Source organism: Coturnix japonica, chromosome 5 (genome assembly GCF_054131305.1).
Source record: "Coturnix japonica strain WE chromosome 5, WE-NBRP24, whole genome shotgun sequence".
Taxonomy (NCBI): Eukaryota; Metazoa; Chordata; class Aves; order Galliformes; family Phasianidae; genus Coturnix; species Coturnix japonica.
Window position 1 is genome coordinate 53,597,663 of NC_140667.1, and position 24,467 is coordinate 53,622,129.

Genomic DNA, 24,467 nt, shown 5'->3' on the forward strand with positions numbered 1-24,467 from the left:
AAAACTATAGCTCGCTCCAGCAAACTTGACAGTAGAACACCACGTTAATATTTGGTTAATATATGGGTTTTGTTAATATATGTTAAATATATGGGTTACATATACATATACGTGTTAATATATGGGTTTTGAAGCATGTTAAGCTTGTTAAACTTCGATCAAGTGCTAACACCACTCTTAGTTTTGCCTCAGCTGTAAGGTAAATTTTTAAGGGCTTAAGAAGCAATAAAGTGCTCAGCTGGCATGAAATCAGTCCTCTGAAAGATTCCATCTAGATCCTGATAAGAATGGATTGATAATAAATAAAGCTCAGTTCAGTGAGTGCCAGGTCTAGGGGGTTATTAGAGACACCAGCACTGTGTTGTGCTACCAGATTTGTGTTCATTGAACTATATGTATTGTGTTTCAATAAAAAAAAAGACAAAAGCAACCCAAAACCCCCTTCATTTTCATTTGGTTCAAATCCTGTGTCTTTGAACAGCTGCATCGTAACTTGCGGCAGTGATGGAGATGTTCGGATTTGGGAAAACCTGGATGATGATGATCCAAAGTCCATTAATGTTGGGGAGAAGGCTTATTCCTGTGCTTTGAAGGTATGGTAATATACAGATCTATTAAACTGTGTCAGGCTGATGTTGATACATAACATGTCTGTTGAGATACTGCTGGGATTGTAACATTAACACATACACTCAGATAATATATGGAAAAGTCAAGAGTAATGTTGTGTGCAGCTCATTTCAGTCTATTTGCCTTCACATCAATATATGGAAAACAGCACTGTATGGGGCTTAATCAGTGGCAGGTTTTGTTTAAATCTGAGCTTACAACCACACTGTATCTGTGTGTAAATGGAAATATTTAAGCAACATTGAAACAAATACTTTTCAGAAAGCCTCTGAAATTGTTGAGTATTTTAGCCAGATGAAGTACTGTATGGAAACAAGTACTTCTACCAAATCATTTTTCACCATGTAGGCTGTAGAGGAATTATTTATTATACTGAATTTCTGTAATGTTATTTCCCCCCCCCCTCTCCCCACACAGTCAGGTGTAATTATTTCTAACTTTGATCTCCTTATTCAAAAACAAACCAAGCAGATTAAAGCAATTACTCAGTGAACTTTGTGGACTGTTTCAGTATTTTCTCACAGTGTCAGTCACAAAAGGTTTTCCCAGCAGTATAAGGTGCAGCTGATTCCTGCTCTTCTCCCCATCCCATCTCAGAGGCTTCAAACTGGTATTGAAGGATATATGAAAATAGAAAGCCAAGGGGTTCTTTTGTGTGGCTCTGTTTTAAGGTTCAAGGAATAATAATATATTTTAATTAAAACATTACTTTCTTGAGTCAGTGTCTGGTAATGCTTTGATAATACTATTTTTCTTTTAATAATTAGTTGATATTTAGCTCTCAAAATTGATACTAGACCAGAATGTGCTTCAGACATTTTGTTCCCCTCTGTCCCTTTCCCTTCCTTCCAGGTCATAGGAGAACAAGATTTGTCTTTAATAGTCATTAAGAAAATATAGATTAGAAGCATTTCTGTTATGTGACTGCCTTGTTCTGCTGTTTGAAGTATGGCCTGCTCTGTTTGTTTCAATATTAAGGCAGTTCCTTGTAGTGTATCTAGAAACTGATAGTAAATAAGAAGGTAAATAAATTTCCTTAATAAATTTGGGTAATAGCAAGAAATTCTTCTTAATAATGTAATAATAAATGCTTGTTTATGTATTTAGCTTGAGAATTCTCACAGGAATTCCTTTGCGTGCAATTATATTACATTGGTAATAGAAGGTCTGAAATGTTGTCTTTATGACAGAGAGGAATTCTATAAGTCTCCAGCTGTTCTTCAGGTGTTGTAAAATAAACTTTGCAGGGGCAAAGGAGGGTTTAAAATTGGTTTTCAACTCTTTGTGATTTTGAAGGGGAGTCTAACATGAAATAAATGGGGATTCATACAAACGTATGATCTCAAAACTAATGAGTTGAGAACATATTCAGAATCACTGCCTTAAAACAACTCTGTTTCTTGTATTCCTTGTATCTTCCTTTTAACACAACATGTGCGTATCCCCAATACTCATTGCATTTTAGCGTGTTCTGCTGTTGGTTTTCATCAAATTACTTCCAGTTTCACACACAAAGGGAGGGGATTTTGAGTGAGTTCACTGAGCAAAGCAGTGCCAGCAATTGTGAAAATGAGAAATGAATGCAGGAGGGAAATGTTTTGCTTGTAATTTTTGGACATGAGTGGGAACAGTCGTGTTCTTAGTTTCCTGGAAAGGACTTTTAGCTCTGATCTCTTGTTTTCCTTATTTCCTCGGGTTATTTAGCACTGGCTGCTGCTTTCTTTTTCTTCATAGTTTTGACTGTAACTTCAGGCTACTTTAAAAATAAGAAAGAAATAGAGCATTTCTCAGTACTCCGCACAAACTTATTGCTGCATGCAAGGGAGGAATAATGTTGTCAGTTCGGGAAGACACGCTACTGTTCCAAGCATAGGATAATTATTTCTTTGTTTTGCAATCAATTTTAATCTGGAATGATTTTTCAGCAGCCGTCTGCCTTCTGTTTCTGAAAAGGACAAAGCTCATGAACTTTCAGCTTTCCCTAGTGGCATTTAACTGTCAAGTTTGGTCCAAGGGTGCCCTCTCCTGGCTATGGAGCATATTGATCTAAGCAGGATGCAAGATCCTTCCTGTTCTAGGAGCTCTTCTGCCTATTTAAAAGGACGTAATTTTTCTATCCAACTGAAGAAGAGCGGACAGTTCTTTGAAATTCATTAGTGACTTTTCAGGGTATCTGTTATTTTAGTGAATGCACAAGTTGAGAAGGTTGTGATGAAGTAAATTGCCATATAGGTGGCATCATGGATTTTAAGCCTACTGAAACAACTGGAGTGTATTTCTACAGTACTGAAACAAAGAGAATCATTGTATTAGTTTTTAAGCAGTTGGGTTAATGTGATAAAGTATTACAGTTATTGTGCTACTCTGTATTTTTAATGAAGAAATACAAGGTGTAAGTATTTCCCTCACTAGTCTTGCTGTCATGTGTCTTTTGTAACTACTAAAGTTAATCTGCCCAAATACAGGGAACATCAACTCAATTCTTTGGCTCCTTGGGCATCAATATGGTTTAACCAATATGTTTTATGTTGTTTTTTTCTCTTTTTTCTTTTTTTAGAATGGCAGATTGATCACAGCAGTATCAAACAACACTGTTCAGATACACACATTTCCTGATGGAGCTCCAGATGGCATCCTTACACGTTTTACCATGAACGCAAACCACGTTGTGTTTAATAGTGATGGTACCAAAATTGCTGCTGGATCTAGGTAATGTGTAATAAGGAAAGGCATTGCTGTCATTCAGAGTGTGGCAACTTCCTCACACAGTGATTTTTATCAATGGGATTATTAATCCACATACCTCTGAGGGTTTTAAAGGAGTGGGGGAAGGAATGAAAAGAACTGTTAAGCAGCAATTCTCTGGGAGGCATTTGATCCACTAAATAGTTTTAAGAGGAAGCGTGGTGTTGTGAAATAATTCCTTCTCTCGAGGAGCTTTGAATGTTTTCAGCTTTCAGTCCTATAATGCGAAAGCACAAGTGTTCGCCCATATGGATCTCACTGCAGCATCAAGGATTTTGTTACTGTGTGCTAAAGATAATGTCCTGTCTTCAGCATTGTAATGTGGCAAATGTATGCACATATGCAGAAGTTGGCTGAGTTCTGATCTGATGAGCTTTTTAGACGCTGTAGCTAACCCAGACTGCCTGCTTGCTTCTATGTTGGAATTTGTCCTCCATCCCTGCAGCAGAGTGGGCTGAATGTCACATCTGTCTGCCTCCTGTAAGTGTGAACTGAACTAGAAAGCAGTTTGGATCAATATGCTGGGCTGTAAAGACTGGCAGCTGCAGAGCAGACATGCCAGCTCCCCCAAAAGTGGGAGACCGGACAGCTGGGGACAGTAACTGCTCTAATCTCCAAATCTGACAGAAATCATGAACTTGGGCTCTTTGCCAGTGCTCATTTCTGAGGGAGCAGCTCTGCCCCAGGATATGACTTTGATTAGAGAGATAAAGCAGACAGCAAATTCCTTCCGCTTCCAAAAACTTTCACTCCAAAATCAGTACTTTGACGGCCTGGTCAGGGCATGAGAGACAAGATGCTGTAAAACTGAGCTCACCCCTTGATGAGATTGTCTGTAACACACTGCAGGAGGTTGACATCTGTGCTATAGGGGAGTACAGCTAAGAAGAACTGCTTAACAAAAATTATCTTTTGATGAAGATAATCTGTCTTTGCTCTTATTATAACAAACTTTGAGATTCGTCTCCTTTAGGTCATACTTCCCAGCAGATAACTAGTGTCCAATTTAATGTTGATTACTGCAAACAAATACTCTGTCACCAGTGATACCGATGTTAATGCTTTTATCTCTGTGCCATTGTAATCTACAGCGACTTCATGGTCAAAGTGGTGGAGGTGGCTGATAGCAGCAAGCAGCAAACGTTCCGAGGACATGATGCTCCTGTTTTAAGCCTGTCTTTTGACCCCATGGATATTTACCTGGTAAAAATACTTGTTTACTTTCTACCTTGAATTTCCTTTTCCCCGTGAGGGGAATAAAACAACACAAATATTTTTGAGTAAAATGAACAAAGAAAATCAACAGTGAGTGGACACATAAATCTTCATTTCAGTTAACTACTGAAATTACCTGGAATTACTAAGATGATTTGACAGAAAGTTTTAAGTCCTAAAACAGTTTAAACAAGGAAACTTTCTTTTTAAAAAGTGCTTATGCATTCTATATCTCTATTGTTGGTTATAGGATTTTTTAATTTCATTGCATTTGTTTCTCAATGTCTTTAGTTCATTTGCAAAACTCTCTTCCATAGGCATCAGCAAGCTGTGATGGTTCTGTCCGAGTATGGAAAGTGGAAGATCAGGTAAAAGGCATTCCTTTCTGAGTTGAGTGTTTCATAGGAAAACAGGGATTTCACAGACAGCGATAAGAATTGGACTGAAATAACCCTTCTGGAATAAATGCTACCTATCTTTTTATATATTATCAGTAACAGCTGATAGTATTTACAAAAACTGTTTATGTAGGGAAGTTTGTATGCATATAAAAGAGTAGCTGTACTCTAATACACCTGAAAGGAGACTTGTAGGTTTTTTTTAGTAAGAAATTTGACTGTATTTTATAGAATGCTTTTATCTATTTTTGGGACAAATTCCAAGCCGGAGCATGAAATGCTGCCTGGACTCTGGGCTGTTGTCCTGTGGAATCCCTGATTAGTTTTTCTTTCTGTCCATCTTTCTTAATTGGTCAACATTGTCCTCAGCATATTCAAAAATAACCCTCTGTGCAAAGGTAACAACATCAGATTCCTATTTTTCTTAGAATCACAGAATCATGGAGTGGTTTGGGTTGGAAAGGGCCTTAAATATCATCTGGTCCCTATTCCCCTGCCATGGGCAGGGATACTAGGGTTTCAGATTATCACTTGTTGCTTTCAGGGTTAAGGAATATATCTTTATGCTAATAAACTGTTGTCTAGGTGTGTTTTGTTTTCATTTACCTTTCCTGTGCTTTCTGTGAATTACTGATCAGTTTTCAGACTAGTGGCTTCTCTAATGGGTTTAGGAAGGGGTTTAGATTTCTCATGCCTTTGTCTCTTCTTACTGGTGACAGGTGAATGGATGAGGGGAAATAGCCTCAAGTTGCACCAGAGGATGTTTAGGTTTGATATCTGGAAAACCTTCTTTACAGAAAGGGTTCTTAAGTACTGGAATAGGCTCCAGAGGGAGGTGGTTGAGTCATCCCTGGATGTGTTTAAAAACTGTTTGGATGGTGGTGCTCAGGGACATGATTTAGCAGGGGGTTGTTAGAGGGTAGCATGGTTAGGTTGTGGCTGGATTCAATGATCTTCAAGGTCTTTTCCCACCTGAGCAATTCTGATTCTGTGATTCTGTGTTCAGTGGGTTGATGCCCATTTTTCTTTGGTAGGGGTCTTTGTGCACAGTGGCTCTTTCATCTCTCTTGCTCTCTGCCTATGGCACACAAACTTAGTTTGCCAAGGAGTCAAGCTACAACTTATTGCATTTCAATCTTTTATTTGTGGAGATGAGGCCATGTTATAGTGGGTAAAAGGCTATGGAGAGGGAACTCAGTATGCCATTCTTTAGAAACAAAAAACAGCAGCAAAAAAACCAAACCCACTGCAAACTTCACATCAATTTCTCACAAAAGAGAGATGTAAATCACAGATTGGAGGACATATTTTTTAAGAAATACAGTCATTGGGCTTAGCTTAGCAATATTTGTGACAAATAGTTTGGGGCATATAAGAAATAAGATTTATGAGCCAACTGTCTCTGCTGGCCTTGCACTCTATGGAGCCTGAGAAGAAGGTTTCAAGTGAGCACTGTAATAAAGCTGTTCTGCAGATACACGTGGGATTATTTTTGCTGAATGCTGTTATTCACTGGACTAAGTATCCATGCAGAATTATTCCTGTAAGTATACTTGGGAATGTGCTTTGCTCGTGCAATTGCTGCTTTTTCAAACAAAGACATACTTCTAATGTGAATTTCAGACTGACAGTGGGTGCCTTTTGGGGCACTTAGGCTAACTGTGTCCTGAGGCTGTGGCAGTAATGTATGTCATCTGTGCTGTAATAGGAGAACTTAGCAATTCATTCATCTTTACATTGCTTTTGTAAGATTCAGGCTGCACCTTGCTGCAGTCAGTCTGGATTTGACAAGAGCAGTTTGGCCAGATTTCTCTCTTTGTAACCTAAATGTATGAGCTCTTTTGTTCTGTACTTCATTAAAAATACTTCTGCTATAATATTAACTTGTAAGTAGTTGCACTGTAGTATAATATTTTCAGGTCTACATTGACAAAGTATTTTTCAGTGTTTTTGGATATATATATTGAAGGAGTAGGCACTTGTATGAAAGAGCTTATTTCAGTTGTAAAAATTATGGTTTTTTTCCTTCTAGCTTTTTTCACCCTTTTCCTTTAAGGGCTTTTAAAATACAGTAGATTTTCACAGAACTGCAGAACTCACTTTTGCATATTTTGTTTTCAGACATGTGTGACAAACTGGCCACTGCTGCAGAAATGTAACGATGTGATAAATGCTAAATCGATATGCAGGCTCGCCTGGCAACCTGGCAGTGGCAAGGTAAGTGGCAGATTGTTGTAGCCACATCTTAATCCTTCGTTTCTCTTTGTACAGTAGAATTCAATCCAGGCAAGTCCAAATTCCAGCTCCAGAGAGTAAGGAAAATACTGGGGGTGAAGTTCACTTTTAGGAAAAACAAAAACTTGGAAGTGTTTGCTCGCTGAAGTGCCAGACTATGTTTGGCAGTTGTCCATCTGTCAGCCCAAAACAATGTTAAACAGTCATGTTGTGCTGAGTAGGAAGGAACATTGTGCATGAGGGAAATGACCTAATTGTTCACAACTGAGCGTCAAAGGAGTTCAGTCTTTCTCTTGGTAGATTTTGTCAATTAGTAACCTTGCTCTGCAGATGTCACCTAAGTAGTCAACTGTTCTGTCAACTGACTTAGTGGAAGGTATCCCTGCCTGTGGTAGGAAGGTTGGAACTGGGTGATCTTTATGGTCCCTTCCAAACTAAATTGTTCTATGATTCTTTTCAACTGAAGAGCAGAGTTAGTGCTGCTGTGGGTAAAGGTAGTTCTGACAATAATACATACTATATATCCAGTGCATTGTACCTGTACAGATGCAAGAGCACTATATACATATCACTTGCCATAGAATGCTGGAGGAGGGAAGTTTGCATAGCTGTATAGATGTGTCTATCATATAACCTAGAGCACACCTGCCCCAGCTGGTAACACAAAGGAGAGAAGAGCAGATAGATTCAAACCTGTATGAAATGGGACATGCCACGCTATACTTCAAGTAAAGGACAGAGAATTGAGCAAAAAGTGGTAATTTGGGAAAAATTGCTTGGTGGGTTCTATTCTTGCCTGCTGTCTGAAAGGATGAATAATAGGTTCTGCCAAACTATTGACACTTTAGTGTGCAGGGTCTGAAGAGTGTTTTCCAGTGGCTTCTCACAGTTCTGACTTGAATAATCCTGTTTCCCCAATGTAGCCTTTTGTGAGCTCTGTCTGTGCTTGTCCACTCTCTGAAATACCGAGCATTATGGTAACTCTTCTGTGGGAGACAGAATGTCACTTAAAGCACAGGTTACTTTGTACACATATTGCATAAAAACACACAATTTAATGTTTACATGAGTTCTTCACACAGACGTGCCAAATGTAGTCAGCTGCTTAGTTCCTATTGTAAAGCAGATTACTAGAAATCTCTAAGACAAAAGCAAACAAAACAACTAACACACAAATCCTATGAAGTAAGCAGGCAGTAACCGTTGTGCAGGTTTGTGAAATACCAAATGAACTATTTCAGGAATTAGCTGTTCAAAATGAGATTTATAGAGAAAGTAATGTGATAAAAAGATGTATGGGGAGGAAAGAAGAGGGAGAACATAAGACTTGTGCTCAGAGCACTGAAATTTATTTATGCCTGTTTCTTAGCTGTTACATAAATAAGAACTTAGAAGCTTATGTTGCAGCTGTCATCCGTTTTCTGCCAGAAATAAATGAAGATTAAAATAAAAACAAACATTCCTTGCTGTATTGCATATGGAAAGCATTAAAGAACCTTGTAATTCAAGATTATTTCAGCATTCTTTACTTTCTCAATTGGCATTACTAAGATGCTAAAAGAACTGTTGGATATGTAGGCAGACCCTACTGTAATACTTTTGAATGAAGAAGCTATGCTTTTTGCTTGAATGTTTTTCTTGGAAGATAACTTGTTCTAAGTCGCCTAATTCTTGTTTCCTTTCAACAGCTGCTGGCAATTCCTGTAGATAAAGTTGTTAAACTGTACAAAAGAGAAACCTGGGATAATCAAGGTGATCTATCAGATACTTCCATCACACAGGTAGGCACATAAAACAGCTGCTTGCTAAATCTTCCATACTCTTAGGAGTACTCTAAGGCTTTGTGTTAATTCTTTTCACTGACTTGAAAACGTACTCCAACTGGGCTGTTATTAAGATACACAATGCAGAATTTGATTTTAATTTATGAAAATGTGTTAATTAAAGTATGTATTGAGTATGTATTAAGTATGTTCAGCATTGAGTTTGCCAAACCTTCTCTGTTTCTGTCTAAATGTCTAAGTCGTGGTTTGTTTGACATGGTTTGTTGTGACAGCATTTAGTGACAGAAGTTAAGAGTTCTGAAGGAGAGTTAAGAGTGCTGCCTTTAAAGAATGGTTTTGCTGGGAACTTTCTGAAGGCAGCTCTAGTTTGGGAAGCTGGATGTCGTTTGCTAGGGAGATATACTTTTTTCTTCTAGAACGTCCATTTTATGCTTCAGAATATGAATGCTTTGTGTGCATTGGTAATACTTTTTCTCCCTATAATTTTCCCTCTTTCCTAGCCCTTGAATGTTGTGGTGTGGTCTCCTTGTGGGCGATACCTGGCAGCTGGAAGTGTGAATGGGAGTATAGTGGTGTGGAAGGTGGAAACCCGAGAGTGCATAGAGAGGTATGTAGTGCTGTTCCACAATCCCCTAAATTCATACTTGTCCAAATGCTCCTTGAGCTCCAGCAGCCTGGGGCCATGCCCACTGTCCTGGGCAGCCTGTTCCATGCCCACCACTCCCTGGTGCAGAACCTTTCTCTAACCTCTACCTGACCCTCCCCTGATGTAGCTCCATGCTGTTCCCTTAGGTCTCATTGCTGTCATTGGAAAGCAGAGATCCCAATCCACAGCTCCTCCTAATTTAGTGTCATGCACAAACTTAGCTACTCTGCATTTGAGTGTGCCCAGATAATTTATAAAAAACAGTGAAGAGAGGTACTATAACCCTTTGAGTCTGAGCCATCAGCCAATTGTTCACCCTTTGTGTTCTGTACTTGTCTAGCTGCATGTTGGGCATTTCTTCAGAAGGATACTGTGAGAAACAGTATCAAAAACTGCTTAAATCAGTAAAGATCACATCTATTGGCTTCCTTTTGTCAACTAGGTAAACAACCTTTTCATGAAGGGAAATTAATTTTATTAAGCAGTACTTTCCCCTTTAAGTCCACGTTGGCTGTGACCAATGACTACATTGTCTTCAAGTGTTTTTCAATAACTCCCAGAATAATCTCCATTATTTAACCAGGCACTGAAGTGAGACTGACAGTCCTGTCATTACCAGGGTCTCCTTTTTTGTGCTTCTTTAAGACTGGGATATCTGCCAGCTTTTGGGACCTCTCCAGATTTCCAACACCATTGAAAAGTAATTGAGAGAGGTCTCAGGCTGACATCAGCCAGCTCTCTCAGTACCCCTGGGATGAATCCCATTGAGTCCCGTAGTCTTATATACATTAGGTAGAGCAGCGAATCCCACACAAATTTGGGGTTGGCTGGGATTTTATTGTTACTACAGGTCACAGTCATCCAACTCGGAGTTCTGAGGGTTCCAAAACCCAAAATGCAACTTGCGTTGGCCGGGAATCGAACCCGGGTCAACTGCTTGGAAGGCAGCTATGCTCACCACTATACCACCAACGCTGTGCTGTGCTACCCAGAACTCCAGGAGGCAGCAAAATACTTAAACTAAAAAATCCCATCGATCTGATCTTATAGAGGATCTCTGTAAGCACATCAGGAGAGAGGGATAGCACAAGCAAGCGCAGGTCAGAAGAGTGATGTCTGGTCTGTCTGGTCCCTGCTGTGATGCAGGGTCGCTATTCAGGCTAGGCTTGAGTAAGGGAGCAAGAGGAGGGCTCTTTCCTTATGCAATTTGGGTGAGGCATGCTAATACCTAATTTCATGTGCTGATGGGTATTCAAGGGCTGCCACGTCATTCACGTGTTCTGCCAGGAAGCAGCTTCCACTGATGTCTGTCAGGGAGGAAAGTGGCACTGCTTTGCCTTCCCCTACCATACGTAGTGTGCATAGCTAAAAGAATCTAGAAGCATTTCAAAGGCAATATTTATTACGTTTTAATCTTCTAATAGATTAAAGAATAGTTTTGATGGAAACAGATCTTCAAGTTACAAAGTTCAAGATTGGTGGCAGTAAGATGCAACTAAAGGAGAAATACTGACATGTCAGTAAGTCAGACAATCTGCAGGCAGAAAATGGACAAATAGAACTTTATCTTGGTTAGTTACAGTGAAGAACAGAAGGGAGGCTTTATCTGTCTGAATATCTTGAGTCAGAAACGTGATTGTTACTCTAGCGCATATGTAAGGCTTTAAAGACATCATGTAAATAATTCATGGCTGGATTGTTTTGTGAGAATAAAGGGAGGAGAAGATAAAGGACTAAATCATCAATTCGGTACAAGAGAAACAGCTGAATGTTCTTTTTATAACTGGATGGTTCTGGAACATATTGTCTGCTGGGGAATTACTTTGTATTCTGCAAGCATCAGGAAGCTGTTGTTTTATGAATATGATTCTGATTGATTTTAAAGCTTAAATAATTTCCTGCATAGAACAGGAAGATCTGCTGTAACTTTTAGGGTAGCTATTTATTCCACAGGTAACTTATTAATATATTATCTGTGTCTATATATATTTATGTTATTTTCACCAGTATTACCAGTACTTACAATAACCTGAAGGTGTTTCTGCTCTGAGAGTCTTAATAAAAAGAGGAAATTTTCATCTTCTTTTTAGAATGAAGCATGAGAAAAGTTATTCAGTTTGCGGACTGGCATGGCATCCCAAATATGAGCAAATAGCTTATACAGATACTGAAGGAAATCTGGGATTGTGGGAAGATATCGGTGTTGGAAAGAAACCAAGCGACAAGGTGATCAGCACCAATTATTTCTTAGATTCAAGTGATAGTTTATGTCATCAAATTGCATGAAACGTTCTCTACCGAGTGTTGAAAGTTCTCTCTTGTGCACAAATTCATTCCTTGAATTCCATATTCAAAAGATTTAATCATAGAATCACACAATGGTTTGGGTTGAAAAAGGACCAGACCGTCTTGTTCCAGCCCATCAGCTCAGGTTGCCTGGGACCCCATCCAGCTCCAGGAATGGGGCACCCACAGCTCTGGCAGCAGTGCCAGGGTCTCGTCGCCCTCGTAATTAAGCATTTTTTCCTACTATCTAATCTATATCTACCTTCTGTTAGTTTGAAACCATTACCCCTTCTCATATCACTGCCCTCTGATAGAGTCCATCTCCAGATTTTCCATAGGCCTCCTTTATATACTGGAAGGAATTAGAATTGCTAATAATATAAAAATAGTTAATAGTTATCAATTGATAATTAATTATAGTTGATTACATGGTTTTAGGTTGCCAATACTGTGACAAAAGACTATGAAGATCTCTTTGATGGAGATGATGATGACTATTTAAATGGAGATATGGTTGAACCACAATCTTCCCCAAACGCTGGAGCTAATGAAGATCGTGGTGATGATGATGACCTTATGCCAACGTCAGGCCATCCAAGAAAGGCAATCATTGACGATGATGATAACTCATTAGGTACAGAATAAACTGATTTTCCAAAGCTCTGTAGTGCTGTTATTGAAACAGTTTTGTAGCATCCTTTCTTGGCATCATCTATTAACATACATTCTGTCTTATTTTTCCAGACAAATGTTCACTATTTTAATGTTTTTACCTATTTTCTGCTGTAAGAATAATACTTGGAAGATATCAACATAAATGTATGTGTTTTAAACTTTTAGATATTGGAATGATAAAAGCTAATTCCAATCTACTTGAAAAGGAGGATGATGATGATGATGATGATCAGATTGGTGGCTTTAAAGCTTTGCCAATGTCATCTACACAACAACCTTTCTATGATGGGCCAAGACCAACCCCCAGGCAAAAGCCCTTCCAGCCTGGTTCCACTCCTGTACATCTCATGCATCGGTTCATGGTAAATCTCACTTCTGTGTGGTTATGTAGATGTAGTTGCTTTCTTAATATTGTCCTGGTTTTGCTCAATCTTAATCTGATCTTTTCCAAATCTACATTTGTATGTTATGGTTTTGTTCTTTTTCTCTAATGCTTCACAGTGTGAAGCTAATGAGTAAAAACTATGCTTTGTGTTAATGCAGACTGCATAGTTTTATGCCTTATGTTTTGGTTGCTTTTGATGTAGAAGTAAATATTTGGCTCCAAGACAGCAATGCATTTTGTAGCTGTGCTGCGGAAGTCAAATGAGTCTGTTTTGAACTTCCTTTTTAGTCAGAATTTGTGGCTATTTTTGTGCTTTTAAGACTTGTATATTTGTCATTCACTATTTCTTTATAACTGCAAGTTGTTGATGTTTTATTTTCTAAGGAGAAATATGGCTAAGCAATGAGAACAAAACTGTTTTTTGACATAATTGAGCTGTTTTAGAAACTACTGGACCTGTCTATGTATCTCTTCAGCCTTCCTCCCCTTTCCTACCTAGCAGTGGTTATCTTACAGTAGGCTGTTTGAAGGCAGTCAATATGATGGATGACTTTATTATTTCTTTTTAATAGGTTTGGAATTCCGTTGGTATCATTCGTTGTTACAACGATGATCAAGACAATGCTATTGATGTAGAATTTCATGATACCTCCATACATCATGCCACACACCTCCCTAACTCCCTGAATCACACGATGGCTGACCTCTCTACTGAAGCTATTTTGCTAGCCTGTGAGAGTACAGAGGAACTCGCAAGGTAAGCCATGGCTTTGCTCTGTCAAACTCATAGTATGGAATTACATTTACTATGTTTCATTTATCTCAGCTTTGATCACTTTATTTGAGGTTTGTGGCTTGTGGTCTTGCTCTTCTATCTATAGGGCCACTTTTGAGGAGGATTTTTCACCTCCACTCGTGCAGTCTTCAAGATACTTAAGGATGCATATTGTTTCCTGTGGATTTTCTTCAAATCCTTTTTTTTCCTTTTCACAAATACATATTTACTAGAAAGTGCATGCATTGCGAGCTCAAAGGAAATTGTAAACCTTGAACAATAGTCTTCCAGTCTGCTCAGATGGATGATAAATTGTGAGGTCTGTGCTATTTCTTTTCATAGTGTTGCTAAGGGGAGATGTTTGGAGATACCCACAGTCTTATGAGAAGAATTATAATGTGAAGTGTTTAAGAACATTTAAGAGCAGCAATACTATTGCTGTTTTTTGGGGGTTTTTTTGGTAGAAAAATCTTGAAGGAAGAACTTTTTGCTTATTCTGGCACGTACAACACTGGGAAAGGCTGAAAAACAATGTTTGCCTTTGAGAATATTATTTGTATGTATTGAATCTACAGTGCTGGAGTTCAAGTTGGTTCTTTGGTTTTTAAGTAGTAAGAGCAGGGATTTGCAAATAACCCCTTGTGATCTGTAGGGTGACATTGTTCCTTTCCATGAGAGTCACACATTCCAGGTCTCTGATGAAAACATGTTATGTTGGTGTAGTTGAAGAGCATGGTATGTTTTCAGATATTTTATTTATTTATTTTCTTATTGAAATACTTACCTGTTGTTCTTTTTACTCTCTTTCAGCAAGCTCCACTGCATTCATTTTAGCTCCTGGGATGCAAACAAGGAGTGGACAGTAGACATGCCAAAGGATGAAGATATTGAAGCTATCTGTCTAGGCCAGGGCTGGGCTGCTTGTGCCACTAGTGCCTTGCTGGTTCGACTGTTTACAGTTGGAGGAGTTCAGAAGGAGATATTCTGTCTCCCAGGTCCAGTGGTGTGTATGGCAGGACATGGAGAGCAGCTGATGATTATTTATCACAGAGGTATTTCTCCCTTTTGACCTTTTATTTTTTGAACTGAGTTTGTGCTTTCATTCCTTGTCTGTTATTGGCTTCAAATGCTGTATTTGTCATCAGAAGTATTTTGCTTTTCCCTCTTGTCTTCTTGATGACAATTATACTGTCACAACCTGTAAGCCTTTGGCATCTGACAGTAAGGCATATGTTTTATATTGGGATGCCTACATTAACTTGTGGGGAATGGGAGAATTTCTTAACAGTAGCACAAATGGATTAAACGTAGGTTTCAGTCATGCCATGATGAATTACTCGAGGAAATTAAGGGACTAGTTGTTATGCATGCTTTGTATGTCCAAAGTGACAAATAGTCTCTTGTCTGGTAGTTTATTCATGAATAACATTGCCCTAGACTTAGGTTTTGATTCAGAAATTACCTAAATTTAGCCAAGAGACGAGACCATTTGCTTTCTAACATAGTCTTTGAACAACTTCTTCCTAGGTACTGGATTTGATGGAGACCAGTGCCTTGGAGTACAGCTGGTGGAGCTAGGAAAGAAAAAGAAACAAGTTTTGCATGGAGACCCTCTTTCTCTTACAAAGAAATCCTATTTGGTGTGGGTTGGATTTTCAGCAGAAGGTATGAAATTAAATTAAATGCAAATAAAATTAATTGAAGTCCTGAACTGGAATCAGTTCCCTGGCAGTAGCACTGGCTTTCAGAAGGTGGCGCTTCTTTCTAAGGAAAGCAGTTTCCCAGCAAGGTTGCACTGTTCGGATGAGAGGATATTGAATTTGAGTTATGTAAAACGTCATTTCCCAGCAGTATCCACCAGTTCAAACTCAGCCACGTCATAATTAGTTGCCTGTCAGATTAATGGTCTGCATTTGTATCCAACAGGCACCCCGTGTTACGTGGATTCTGAGGGAATTGTGAGGATGTTGAACCGAGGAGTTGGGAACACTTGGATTCCAGTGTGTAACACACGAGAGCATTGCAAAGGAAAATCTGATCATTACTGGGTTGTTGGCATCCATGAAAACCCCCAGCAGCTCAGGTCAGATATGCCCCAAAGGGAATGCTCCGTTTGTTACCTCCTACTAAGAGAAACTGGAAATAAGTTTTACTAAAACAGATAACTGTACACTGTAATAAATTTAGTTCATGAATGTGGTTCAGCATGGATGTTTCGTCACTAAGTTTGTTTTGAATTAACTCTTAGTTTTATGATGTGTAACAAACTAATATTAGCTTCCTCCCTTGGCTGACAGGCACATGTGCTTTGTTATGAAATCATGTCTCTGATGCAGGCATATTTGTCAGACTGCACTTTGCTTATGGTTGCTCTTAGGATTCTCCTTCTGCTGTTGATATATATTTTTTAAGTTTCTGAGTTTTTAACTATTCCCTTTTGTCCCTTTGAGAAGACTCAAGTCACTAACCTACATTCTTAGGCACAGGTAAATAAGAACAATCTGGTATTGTGTTAATATTTAAACTGTGGCCACAAAGAAAGATTTTGGGAAAGTGCTGATGTGCTCAAATAGTTCTTTAGCTGAGAGTGAGCCATTACTTTAAGATGTGAGTATTCCTCTTAGTTTTAACAAGCATCAGAGACACTTAGTTGCCAAACCCCATTGAAGATAAGGAGGGGGGAGGGTTATTGTAGGAACAACATGTGCCCTAATCAACATGGATTGCCAGAGCACTAATGCTTCCTGTTCTTTTTCCCCTAGTGTTTGAAACATTAGCTTAGAGCTATGAAACCAGACATTTTTGTCAATGCTTGTTGGTGCTGCTGGAAACACAGCTTTTCTCCAATCAATGTTCTGCTTAAGTGATAGTTACCAGAGCACTAGTTTAATGAAGCATTAAGACCTTGTTGTTAGTATATGTACATCTGCATGCCCTACCTTTTTTTTTGGCCTCTGTGTGCCTAAATACAGCACTGTTAAATCCAAAACCTCCATCAGAATAAGAAGTTGATGTGCCTGCTCTTTTTCCAGTGGCCTTTTGTTGTTTGGTAGATTCTGCATTTAATAAACTGCACTTACATTTTGTAATTGCTGTCAAATTGTGTGTTGTGTGAGATAGAGATCTGTGTCTGTTCTGTGCCATGCTTGGTGTTTCTGATGTGAACAAGAGCAGCATGCACCTTGCTGCTTTCAAAATCTTATATTGGTTGCAATGTGAAAATAACCCTTTAGAATGCAATCTTCACATCTTGCTATATTTAAGTCAGTAATTTAATTACTACTTTTTAAAGACTAAATCCTCTTAAAGTATCTTGCTTCTTAGGAGACATGGTTTAGATGATGAGGATTGCATCTGCTTTTTGTTTCCCACGTCCAGGTGTATTCCTTGCAAAGGAGCCCGATTCCCTCCAACGCTTCCACGTCCTGCAGTGGCAATATTATCTTTTACGCTCCCTTACTGCCAAGTTACAACAGAAAAGGGGCAGATGGAGGTATGGAATGATGTTGAGACCACAGTTGATAGTCTTAGACATCCGCATAGCAGGGATTATACAAGATTTCTATTAATCATCTCTGCAAGGAAGAGAGTGGTACAGGCTCTGCATAAGGCACCTGGCTAAGGAGGTTATCTGAGTTCAGGCTTTCGTGTGGCTTTTTCTGTTTGTTTTGCTTTACAGCTGGTTCTAGAAGAATACCTAATGAAGCTGTTAGAGTTGACACAAGGTTTATACTTACAAATAATCACATTCTGACCAATAAAAGAGAACATCTAGAAAAGTAAATCAATTATCCAGTTTTTAATTAATTTAAGTAATAAGATATTGTGGGGGTTCAGCTGTAGTACACGAACTAGAGATGAACATGAAATGCTGGCCTCAAATGTAGAGACTGTCTAGTGCTGTTGGAAGTTTATTCTCATTGATAGAAGTGTAAAGAGTTTCAATAAGTACTTTGCTTTTATGAACTCAATTCATGTCAAAGATTTATTATTAATTTATTCTTTATTCTTCCAGTTTGCTGTGGGACAGAAGTTACAAGATAAAATGATCAATTTGTTCTAGAACTGCCTATGCCAGTAGCAGTGTCTGAGAATCATCCTACTGAAAGCCTGTGGTGCAAATGGAATTTAGAATACGTGGAGTCTGTTCAGATCAGTTTGCAGATGGATGTTAGTGTGGGCTGTTTATCCTCACTAGGCATTGGCATTTCAGGAGAGTTGTCTATCTCTCACCATCATTATAAAATGAAAAGATTTAAGAATGAATGATAAAATCTTTTGCAAGTTGTTAGGTGTTGAGCTAAGAGCTTCCTTATTTACCCCCACCTGACCTCCAGGATGTCTCTCTCTCTCTTTCTCAGGAGCAATACTGGCGTTCAGTTCTATTTCACAACTACGCGGATTACTTATCAAAGAATGGCTATGAGCTTGATGAAAATGCCAAAAGTCAGCCCGTGAAGGAGCAGCAGGAACTTTTGATGAAGTTGTTTGCTGTAAGTACAAGGAAATCAAAAAGAAAAATAATCCATGAAACTTTATTTTGAGTGGATGCCATTTGATTTTAATTCTGATGCGATGGAAGTTTGGCTCATCCAGTGAGCTCCCCAAATGCAATAAGAGGTGGATGGCAGTTCATGCTGTTATTGCTTATCACAGGGTAGAAAGAGGGAAGGCTTCTTAACCAGAAATAAAATCAAAAACAACCTTCTAAAAGAAGACTGATCATTTTTGGCAGTTTATCCTTATTCAGTATGTACATGAAACCTCATCGTGTTCTGGCCCTATAGAGAGAGCTTTGTCACTGAAGTATGAAGCTCTCAAGGCTTTTCTCCTTTCAGCTTTCTTGTAAACTGGAGCGTGAATTCCGCTGTGTGGAACTTGCTGACCTCATGACACAAAATGTGGTGAATTTAGCCATCAAGTATGCATCCCGCTCTCGAAGACTAAATTTAGCTCAGCGACTCAGCGAGTTGGCTGTGGAGAAAGCAAGCGAGTTGGCAACAGCACTGGAAGATGAAGAGGAGGAGGAAGATATCCAAGCTCACACGAATGCTGGGTAATGCAGATTCCTGGGATTAAAAACTTGGGAATGTTTTTACTGATTTCTTAGCAGTGGCTTCAGAGGCAAAGTGGACCTGATTCTAAGTTACTCTGATTATTTTTTACTCCTGTTTTCTTCTAAGCTTTTGTTGTTTTGATTGACTACAATTCATCTTTTTTCTCTTTACATTTTACCTCTCTTTCATCCACAGCCCTTTTACTTCCCTCCAACCCCCTCTTCTTTCAGCTACCTCAGGGTATCTCACTTTGTCTTATTCCCTCACCCTCTAATCCCAGCTCTTCAAAACAAGTGAAATATTACAGGTTTGCTGTGCGTTCATTTCTTTGTATCTGTGCTGCCTCCTGTACCTACATCTGTTTTATCTGGAGGCAAAAGAAGTTTATTTTCTTCTCTCTGTTTGTTGTTGTTGTTTTGAATTTGTTTTAGACTGTAGAACATACGGAAGAGCTGTGTGTTGTTGCTTGGCATCTGGACGGTGCAGTTGGAAGGAAGCAAGTAGCTAACCACCAGTCTGATAACACAGCAAAATGTCATAATGTTTTATCGGAAGCAATGTCCTCCCATAGCAATTTTCTGTATGCAATTTGTAACTTTTTTTTAAGCAAGAGGAAGTGATAAGCAGAGGGACTTATCTATAGCCTTTCCCTTTTCTCCTGTGTGAAACTGCATATTTAAAACTCCTTGCCAAATGGTTTGCCCCCTTCTGGAGCGTGAATGAGAGTTGCTATCCCATGTCTGCAACTTCAGCCATTCTGAGGGCTGAAATACATCACAGGCACTGGGTTGTTCTTAGCACCCAATCAACATAATCCTGGCATTCTAATTAAGAGAAATGAACCTTTTGTTTACATGTACATGCATTTCAGTAATCAGTAAAGAGGGAAATAAAAGAAATATACTATAATTTAGGAATTTAGAAAATAACCAGATTAAACATGAAAACCTGCTGCCTAAACTTCAGACTGAACACATGAGTCCCTGTTGTCACCTGCGCATTTGTTTATGCAGAGAAGTAGCCTGGTATTACTCATGATAGTGGAGACATTTATATTTAAATGGAGATTACAGAAGGTATCTTCTGTTTGTGTTTACCTTCCATGGCAAAGTGTCCTTAGCAGCGTTGTTGTGAGCTCTGAAGAAGGTGGCAAAAGCTTGCTCTTTCTGTTTGAGTGTTTGCTCTTGTGTGCAGAGCTGTTTGTAGTATGATGCAAGCACTTGTAGTGAGTGTGAGAGTCAGGCAGTTTCATAGCTGCGTGGTCTGTCTTAGAGCTACATGAGCACCACTGCAAGTGCTTTGAGCTGAACAGAAGTGGTTAATGAAACTTTGTTTTTAGTAATCCTTGCATTGTAATCGGTGTAACAAATGCCAAATGTTATTCATCTTATTTCCTGAATTAGTTACGTAAGTTAGCCTTCCTTCATTTCAGCTTACTGTCTGAATGTGGTGAAGTTCCAGGCACCTCTTCCTTTCTGATGTATTCCTTCTGTTTAGTTACAGCACCTCTGCCACAGAGTGGGGCCGGCATCCAGGCAGAAGTGCTCAGCAGGACCAAGAGATGGAAGAAGCTGAGGAAACCGATGGGTATGAGGAAGCAGAAGAAACGCCTGAAGTGCCTAAACAGAGTAAGAAAAATCTGTTCTCTGAGTGGGCTGGAAGTTATAGAATCATTGGAGTTGGAAGGGACCTTTAAAGGCCATCCAGTCCAGCACTGCTGCTATGAGCAGGAACACCTTGATCAGACCCCCATCCAGCCTGAGCTTGGATGTCTATGGGGCATCAACCACCTGTCTGGGAAACCTGTGCCAGTACTTCACTACTCTTATAACAAACTTCTTTCTGATATGCAGTCTAAATCTTCCCTCTTTTAACTGGAAACTGTTTCCCTTTGTCCTATCAAGACATCTTATCTAGATGTGTTTTTCACAGACTTGATAAGGAATTCTGGATGACTTTTAGTTTGGATAACTCAGCAGTATGTAGCACCAAACAAGCAATGGATTTTTCTCTATGTTTTTGATTTTTCTTTCTTTTTTTTTTTTTACATAAAATTTAGGAAAGACAGGCACACACCACCTGACAAAGAAATGAGTTTCAATTTAGAAGCCATTTACTTAAGTAGAAATTAATAATTGCAACTGTATCGGGAGCTCTATTTTCTGCTGGCTACTGAGAACAGGCCTGGTGGTTTCTAATCTATCTTGACTTTTGCGCATGAAAAAAATATGTAGCGGGTCTAACAGGGTGACACACAGAAACAACTGCCCATGAGCTTCCTGTTACCAGGCCTCCCTGCATGGTGGAGCCCATCAGATCAGGATCTGTAGCCCAGCATGTGCCTGCAGTCACTGCAGAATAACAAAATGAATGTGTATCTCCTGCTCTGTCACAACTCACTTGTGTGTTGTCTGTAACTGTTTTAAGGGATCCCTAGTGAGGTTTTTTGTTGTCTAACACTGTTTCTAATGTACTAGGTCACTCTGTGATGCTATTATTTGATTTCAGTTCAAGTCTTGCAGGAGATGAACTGATGGACAAACAGTTCCCTGAGTATTCCCTCTTCAGCATCTGGGCTTTTACTTGTGAAAGAGTTGTCAGGCAGACTGCAGCATTGTGATGTTCGTGTCATTACCATTGGCAGATTGTTGGTTATTTTTCCCTTTTATTTTGTCTCCATTCAGCTCCTCATCTTTCCCATCCTGCTGAATGTTTCTATGTACTGAAAGTGTTCATCTGGGGGCTTTTGAGTGGTGATCTAGAGGAGAAAAGCAAGACGAGTTTAGTGGTTATTCTCATTTTACTTGGTCTGTGGGGTATATTAGCTTCTTCCCTCCAAAAGAGGAGACAAAAGATGGAGGGATGGAATGATAGCTTTACCTAGAAAATAGATCTGTTGCTTTCTGCTTTACTGTATTTATTTATTACTTTCTATAACATTGGCATATTTTATAGTTGTCTATCTCTTATTGTTTGGTATTTAGTTACAAACTCTGCTTCTCTCATTCAGACTTGACTAGTTATTCTAATTAAAGAAAATATGTTTAAGACATAAGTATACAACTCTTAACATAAATCCAGGTAAAGAAGATGGATGGCTTTGTAAAAGTGTGTGCACAATTTAGAAATAAATAGATATACTTTAAGATTCAGATTGGACTTCCTTGTGTGTTTAGGGTTTTGTTTTTAACTGATTATATAATTACATTTTAACTGTGCCTTTTTTATTCCAAAGGGCCAAATCCTTTCTCCAAAGCAGCCTCTTCAGAGGTGATTACTCCTAAGTCTGGTGAGTAAATCTCCATTTATTCCAGTATAAGAACTTTCCTATGCTTCACCACATCTGTTCCTGTTTTTATGTCCTCCCATTGCTACTAGAATGCAGTGCCTAACGGTGCTGTCAAGGAGTAACTTATGCTGATTGTTATTTTCACATTTTTAAGAGGTTCCTTATTCCTGTTGATGTCATCTTTACCTAATAATGCTCTTCAACACTATGCTGATAACCGTGCTTTTGCCAAGTGCTGAATCAGTTGTCTGCCTGGCTGTGTCCTGAAGGTGTTCTTTCAGGCAGGGAAAAAGTAGAGCAATAATCATTTGATTTGTCTTCATAATTACAGATCTGTTCATGGATTTCACTTACAGAGCAGAGTTAGTAACCCTGCCATAGGACTGTGATTCTGGTTTAACAGGCAGGGCAGAATACAATCTCTTATTCTTCCTTGCTTCTTCCCTCCTGCCATCCTCCAGCAAGATAAATAGGAATGGAAACTGAGGAAATAATGGGTGTTCCTATGGATTTGTAATTGTAGATCCAGTGTGGTTTTTCTGGTGACTAATAAAAGCTGAGGGTGTATAGTATAACCTTCATGTAGTTAACAAAGTGCTTTTCTTTTTATCCAAATGCTTTCAAGCTTAAGGGGAGCTTCTTTGCTTTGGTGTGGGATAGTGGATGCCTCTGATCTATTCATCATCATTAATTTTCAACTAACAGAGGCTGAAACATGAAAAATGAGTGTTAGCCACGTTTTTTGCATATGAGGCTAATGATCTTTTATCTACTTATCTACAGTGTGTGTGTTGGATACACACATTTTTACACTCTTTTTTTTCTTTCCTATTAAATAGCTGTAATTGTATCAAGCAGCCAAGGACGAGTGAATCCCTTCAAGGTAAGAATCTTGAAGCTGGTTTGATTGTGATGTTCTGAAAATCACAGCAGATGATTCTATCTGAATTTATGGTACAACAACAACAGAAATCTTGGAAGGACAGAGGATAAAGAAAGTGTCTGTTTATTTGTTTTTCTAGGTGTCATCCAACAAAAAGGACCCACTGGTCCCCTCAGCGAATGTTCTAGACACTATGAGCAGATACTCAAAGAAAAATTCTAGCAGTCGAGCTGTAAACAAGCAGAGCTCCCCAGTTATAAAGCCTCTCATTCCCAAGCCAAAGTCCAAGCAGGTAACGCTTCTGATCTTTTCACATTGTTTCAATGAGCAAAAAACAGTCAGTTGAGTTTCACCAGCTTTTATCAAATATGAAACCTGTTGATGTAGTAGATCATTGTAGATGGCAGTGTTCTTTTAAGATAATGCAGAAATTTATGCAAACACAGGGCAGGAATAAAAACATGTTGTTTCATTTGTAGAAATTACAGTGAATCTCCTGCTTTTATTCTAAATAATGTTAAGTTAATGTCTGCTTTGCTGAAGTCGAGTGGCTGATGCTACATTTTTGGATTAGTTCTTCCATTCATGGAAATAGAATCATAGAATTACCCAGGTTGGAAAAGACCTCGAAGATCATGATTACTCAAAGAAACAACGACTGTGTCTTTAGGAAAAGCTTTGTGTTTTGTTAGGCTCTATGATGTGTGCTGTTTGAGGGTGGCATTGCTGCATTTTTTCATTCACTTCATTTTCTTTTTAATACACCAACTTCTCCAGGCTTCAGCAGCGTCCTTCTTCCAGGTACGTACACCAGGCTCCAGTGAAAAAAGACTGGGAGAAAGAGAAGAAAAAGCAGGGAATGAGTCCCCTGAGGTCCAAGTCACTGCACAGGACAACACTGAAAACAAAAGGTGAGCAAATTGAGGCTGCTTAATTCCATAGTCTGCTATTGATAGAACAGCAAGTCCAAAAAGACACTGGGTTAGCCAAGATGGCTTAATATCAAGGTTGAAGTTGTCATGTTTGTGAGTTTTCTTCAGAAGAGCAGTGAACTAGTGCTGTTATTGTGACAATTTGATAACATGCTTATTACACTCATAGTGATAGAGCAGAGAAAGTTTCTGTTGCAGGACAAGGGGAAATAGTTTTAAGTTGAAGGGGGTAGATTTAGGTTGGATGTCAGGGGGAAGTTCTTTGCTAGGAGAGTGATGGGGTCCTGGAACAGGCTGCCCAGGCAGGTTGTGGATGCCCTGTCCCTGGAGGTGTTCAAGGCCAGGTTGAACAGGCCCTGGGCAACCTGATCAACAATTTTTATCTTAATAATGTTGAGACTGATAATGACCATTGAATGATAAGCTGTGCTGCTGTACTATCTCCAAATATAGGGAAAGCTTAAAGTTCTAACACGTCTAGGCAAACTTAAAGATCTGAAAGCTAGATGTTATACATGGAAGTGTAAATGGT

General features: G+C 39.0%; 1 protein-coding gene and 1 non-coding gene across 3 annotated transcripts in view; one reads left to right on the plus strand and one right to left on the minus strand.

Annotated features, from left to right (window-relative positions):
- Positions 1–24,467, plus strand: part of WDHD1 (WD repeat and HMG-box DNA binding protein 1) — a 28,468-nt gene that overhangs the window by 1,445 nt on the left and 2,556 nt on the right. For both annotated transcript variants that reach the window (XM_085549673.1, XM_015865855.2), the window contains exons 3-24: positions 482–593; positions 3,188–3,339; positions 4,467–4,578; positions 4,908–4,958; positions 7,110–7,205; positions 8,912–9,004; positions 9,508–9,614; positions 11,744–11,879; positions 12,378–12,573; positions 12,780–12,976; positions 13,572–13,756; positions 14,585–14,826; positions 15,302–15,439; positions 15,701–15,857; positions 17,153–17,267; positions 18,136–18,267; positions 18,613–18,830; positions 20,329–20,459; positions 22,067–22,120; positions 22,960–23,003; positions 23,143–23,295; positions 23,781–23,914. In XM_085549673.1, coding sequence (XP_085405799.1) covers positions 482–593; positions 3,188–3,339; positions 4,467–4,578; positions 4,908–4,958; positions 7,110–7,205; positions 8,912–9,004; positions 9,508–9,614; positions 11,744–11,879; positions 12,378–12,573; positions 12,780–12,976; positions 13,572–13,756; positions 14,585–14,826; positions 15,302–15,439; positions 15,701–15,857; positions 17,153–17,267; positions 18,136–18,267; positions 18,613–18,830; positions 20,329–20,459; positions 22,067–22,120; positions 22,960–23,003; positions 23,143–23,295; positions 23,781–23,914 — 2,955 coding nt within the window. The remainder of the gene's footprint in view (positions 1–481; positions 594–3,187; positions 3,340–4,466; positions 4,579–4,907; positions 4,959–7,109; positions 7,206–8,911; positions 9,005–9,507; positions 9,615–11,743; positions 11,880–12,377; positions 12,574–12,779; positions 12,977–13,571; positions 13,757–14,584; positions 14,827–15,301; positions 15,440–15,700; positions 15,858–17,152; positions 17,268–18,135; positions 18,268–18,612; positions 18,831–20,328; positions 20,460–22,066; positions 22,121–22,959; positions 23,004–23,142; positions 23,296–23,780; positions 23,915–24,467) is intronic.
- Positions 10,557–10,628, minus strand: TRNAG-UCC (transfer RNA glycine (anticodon UCC)). The gene has a single exon. It is a non-coding gene; the product is annotated as a tRNA-Gly (tRNA).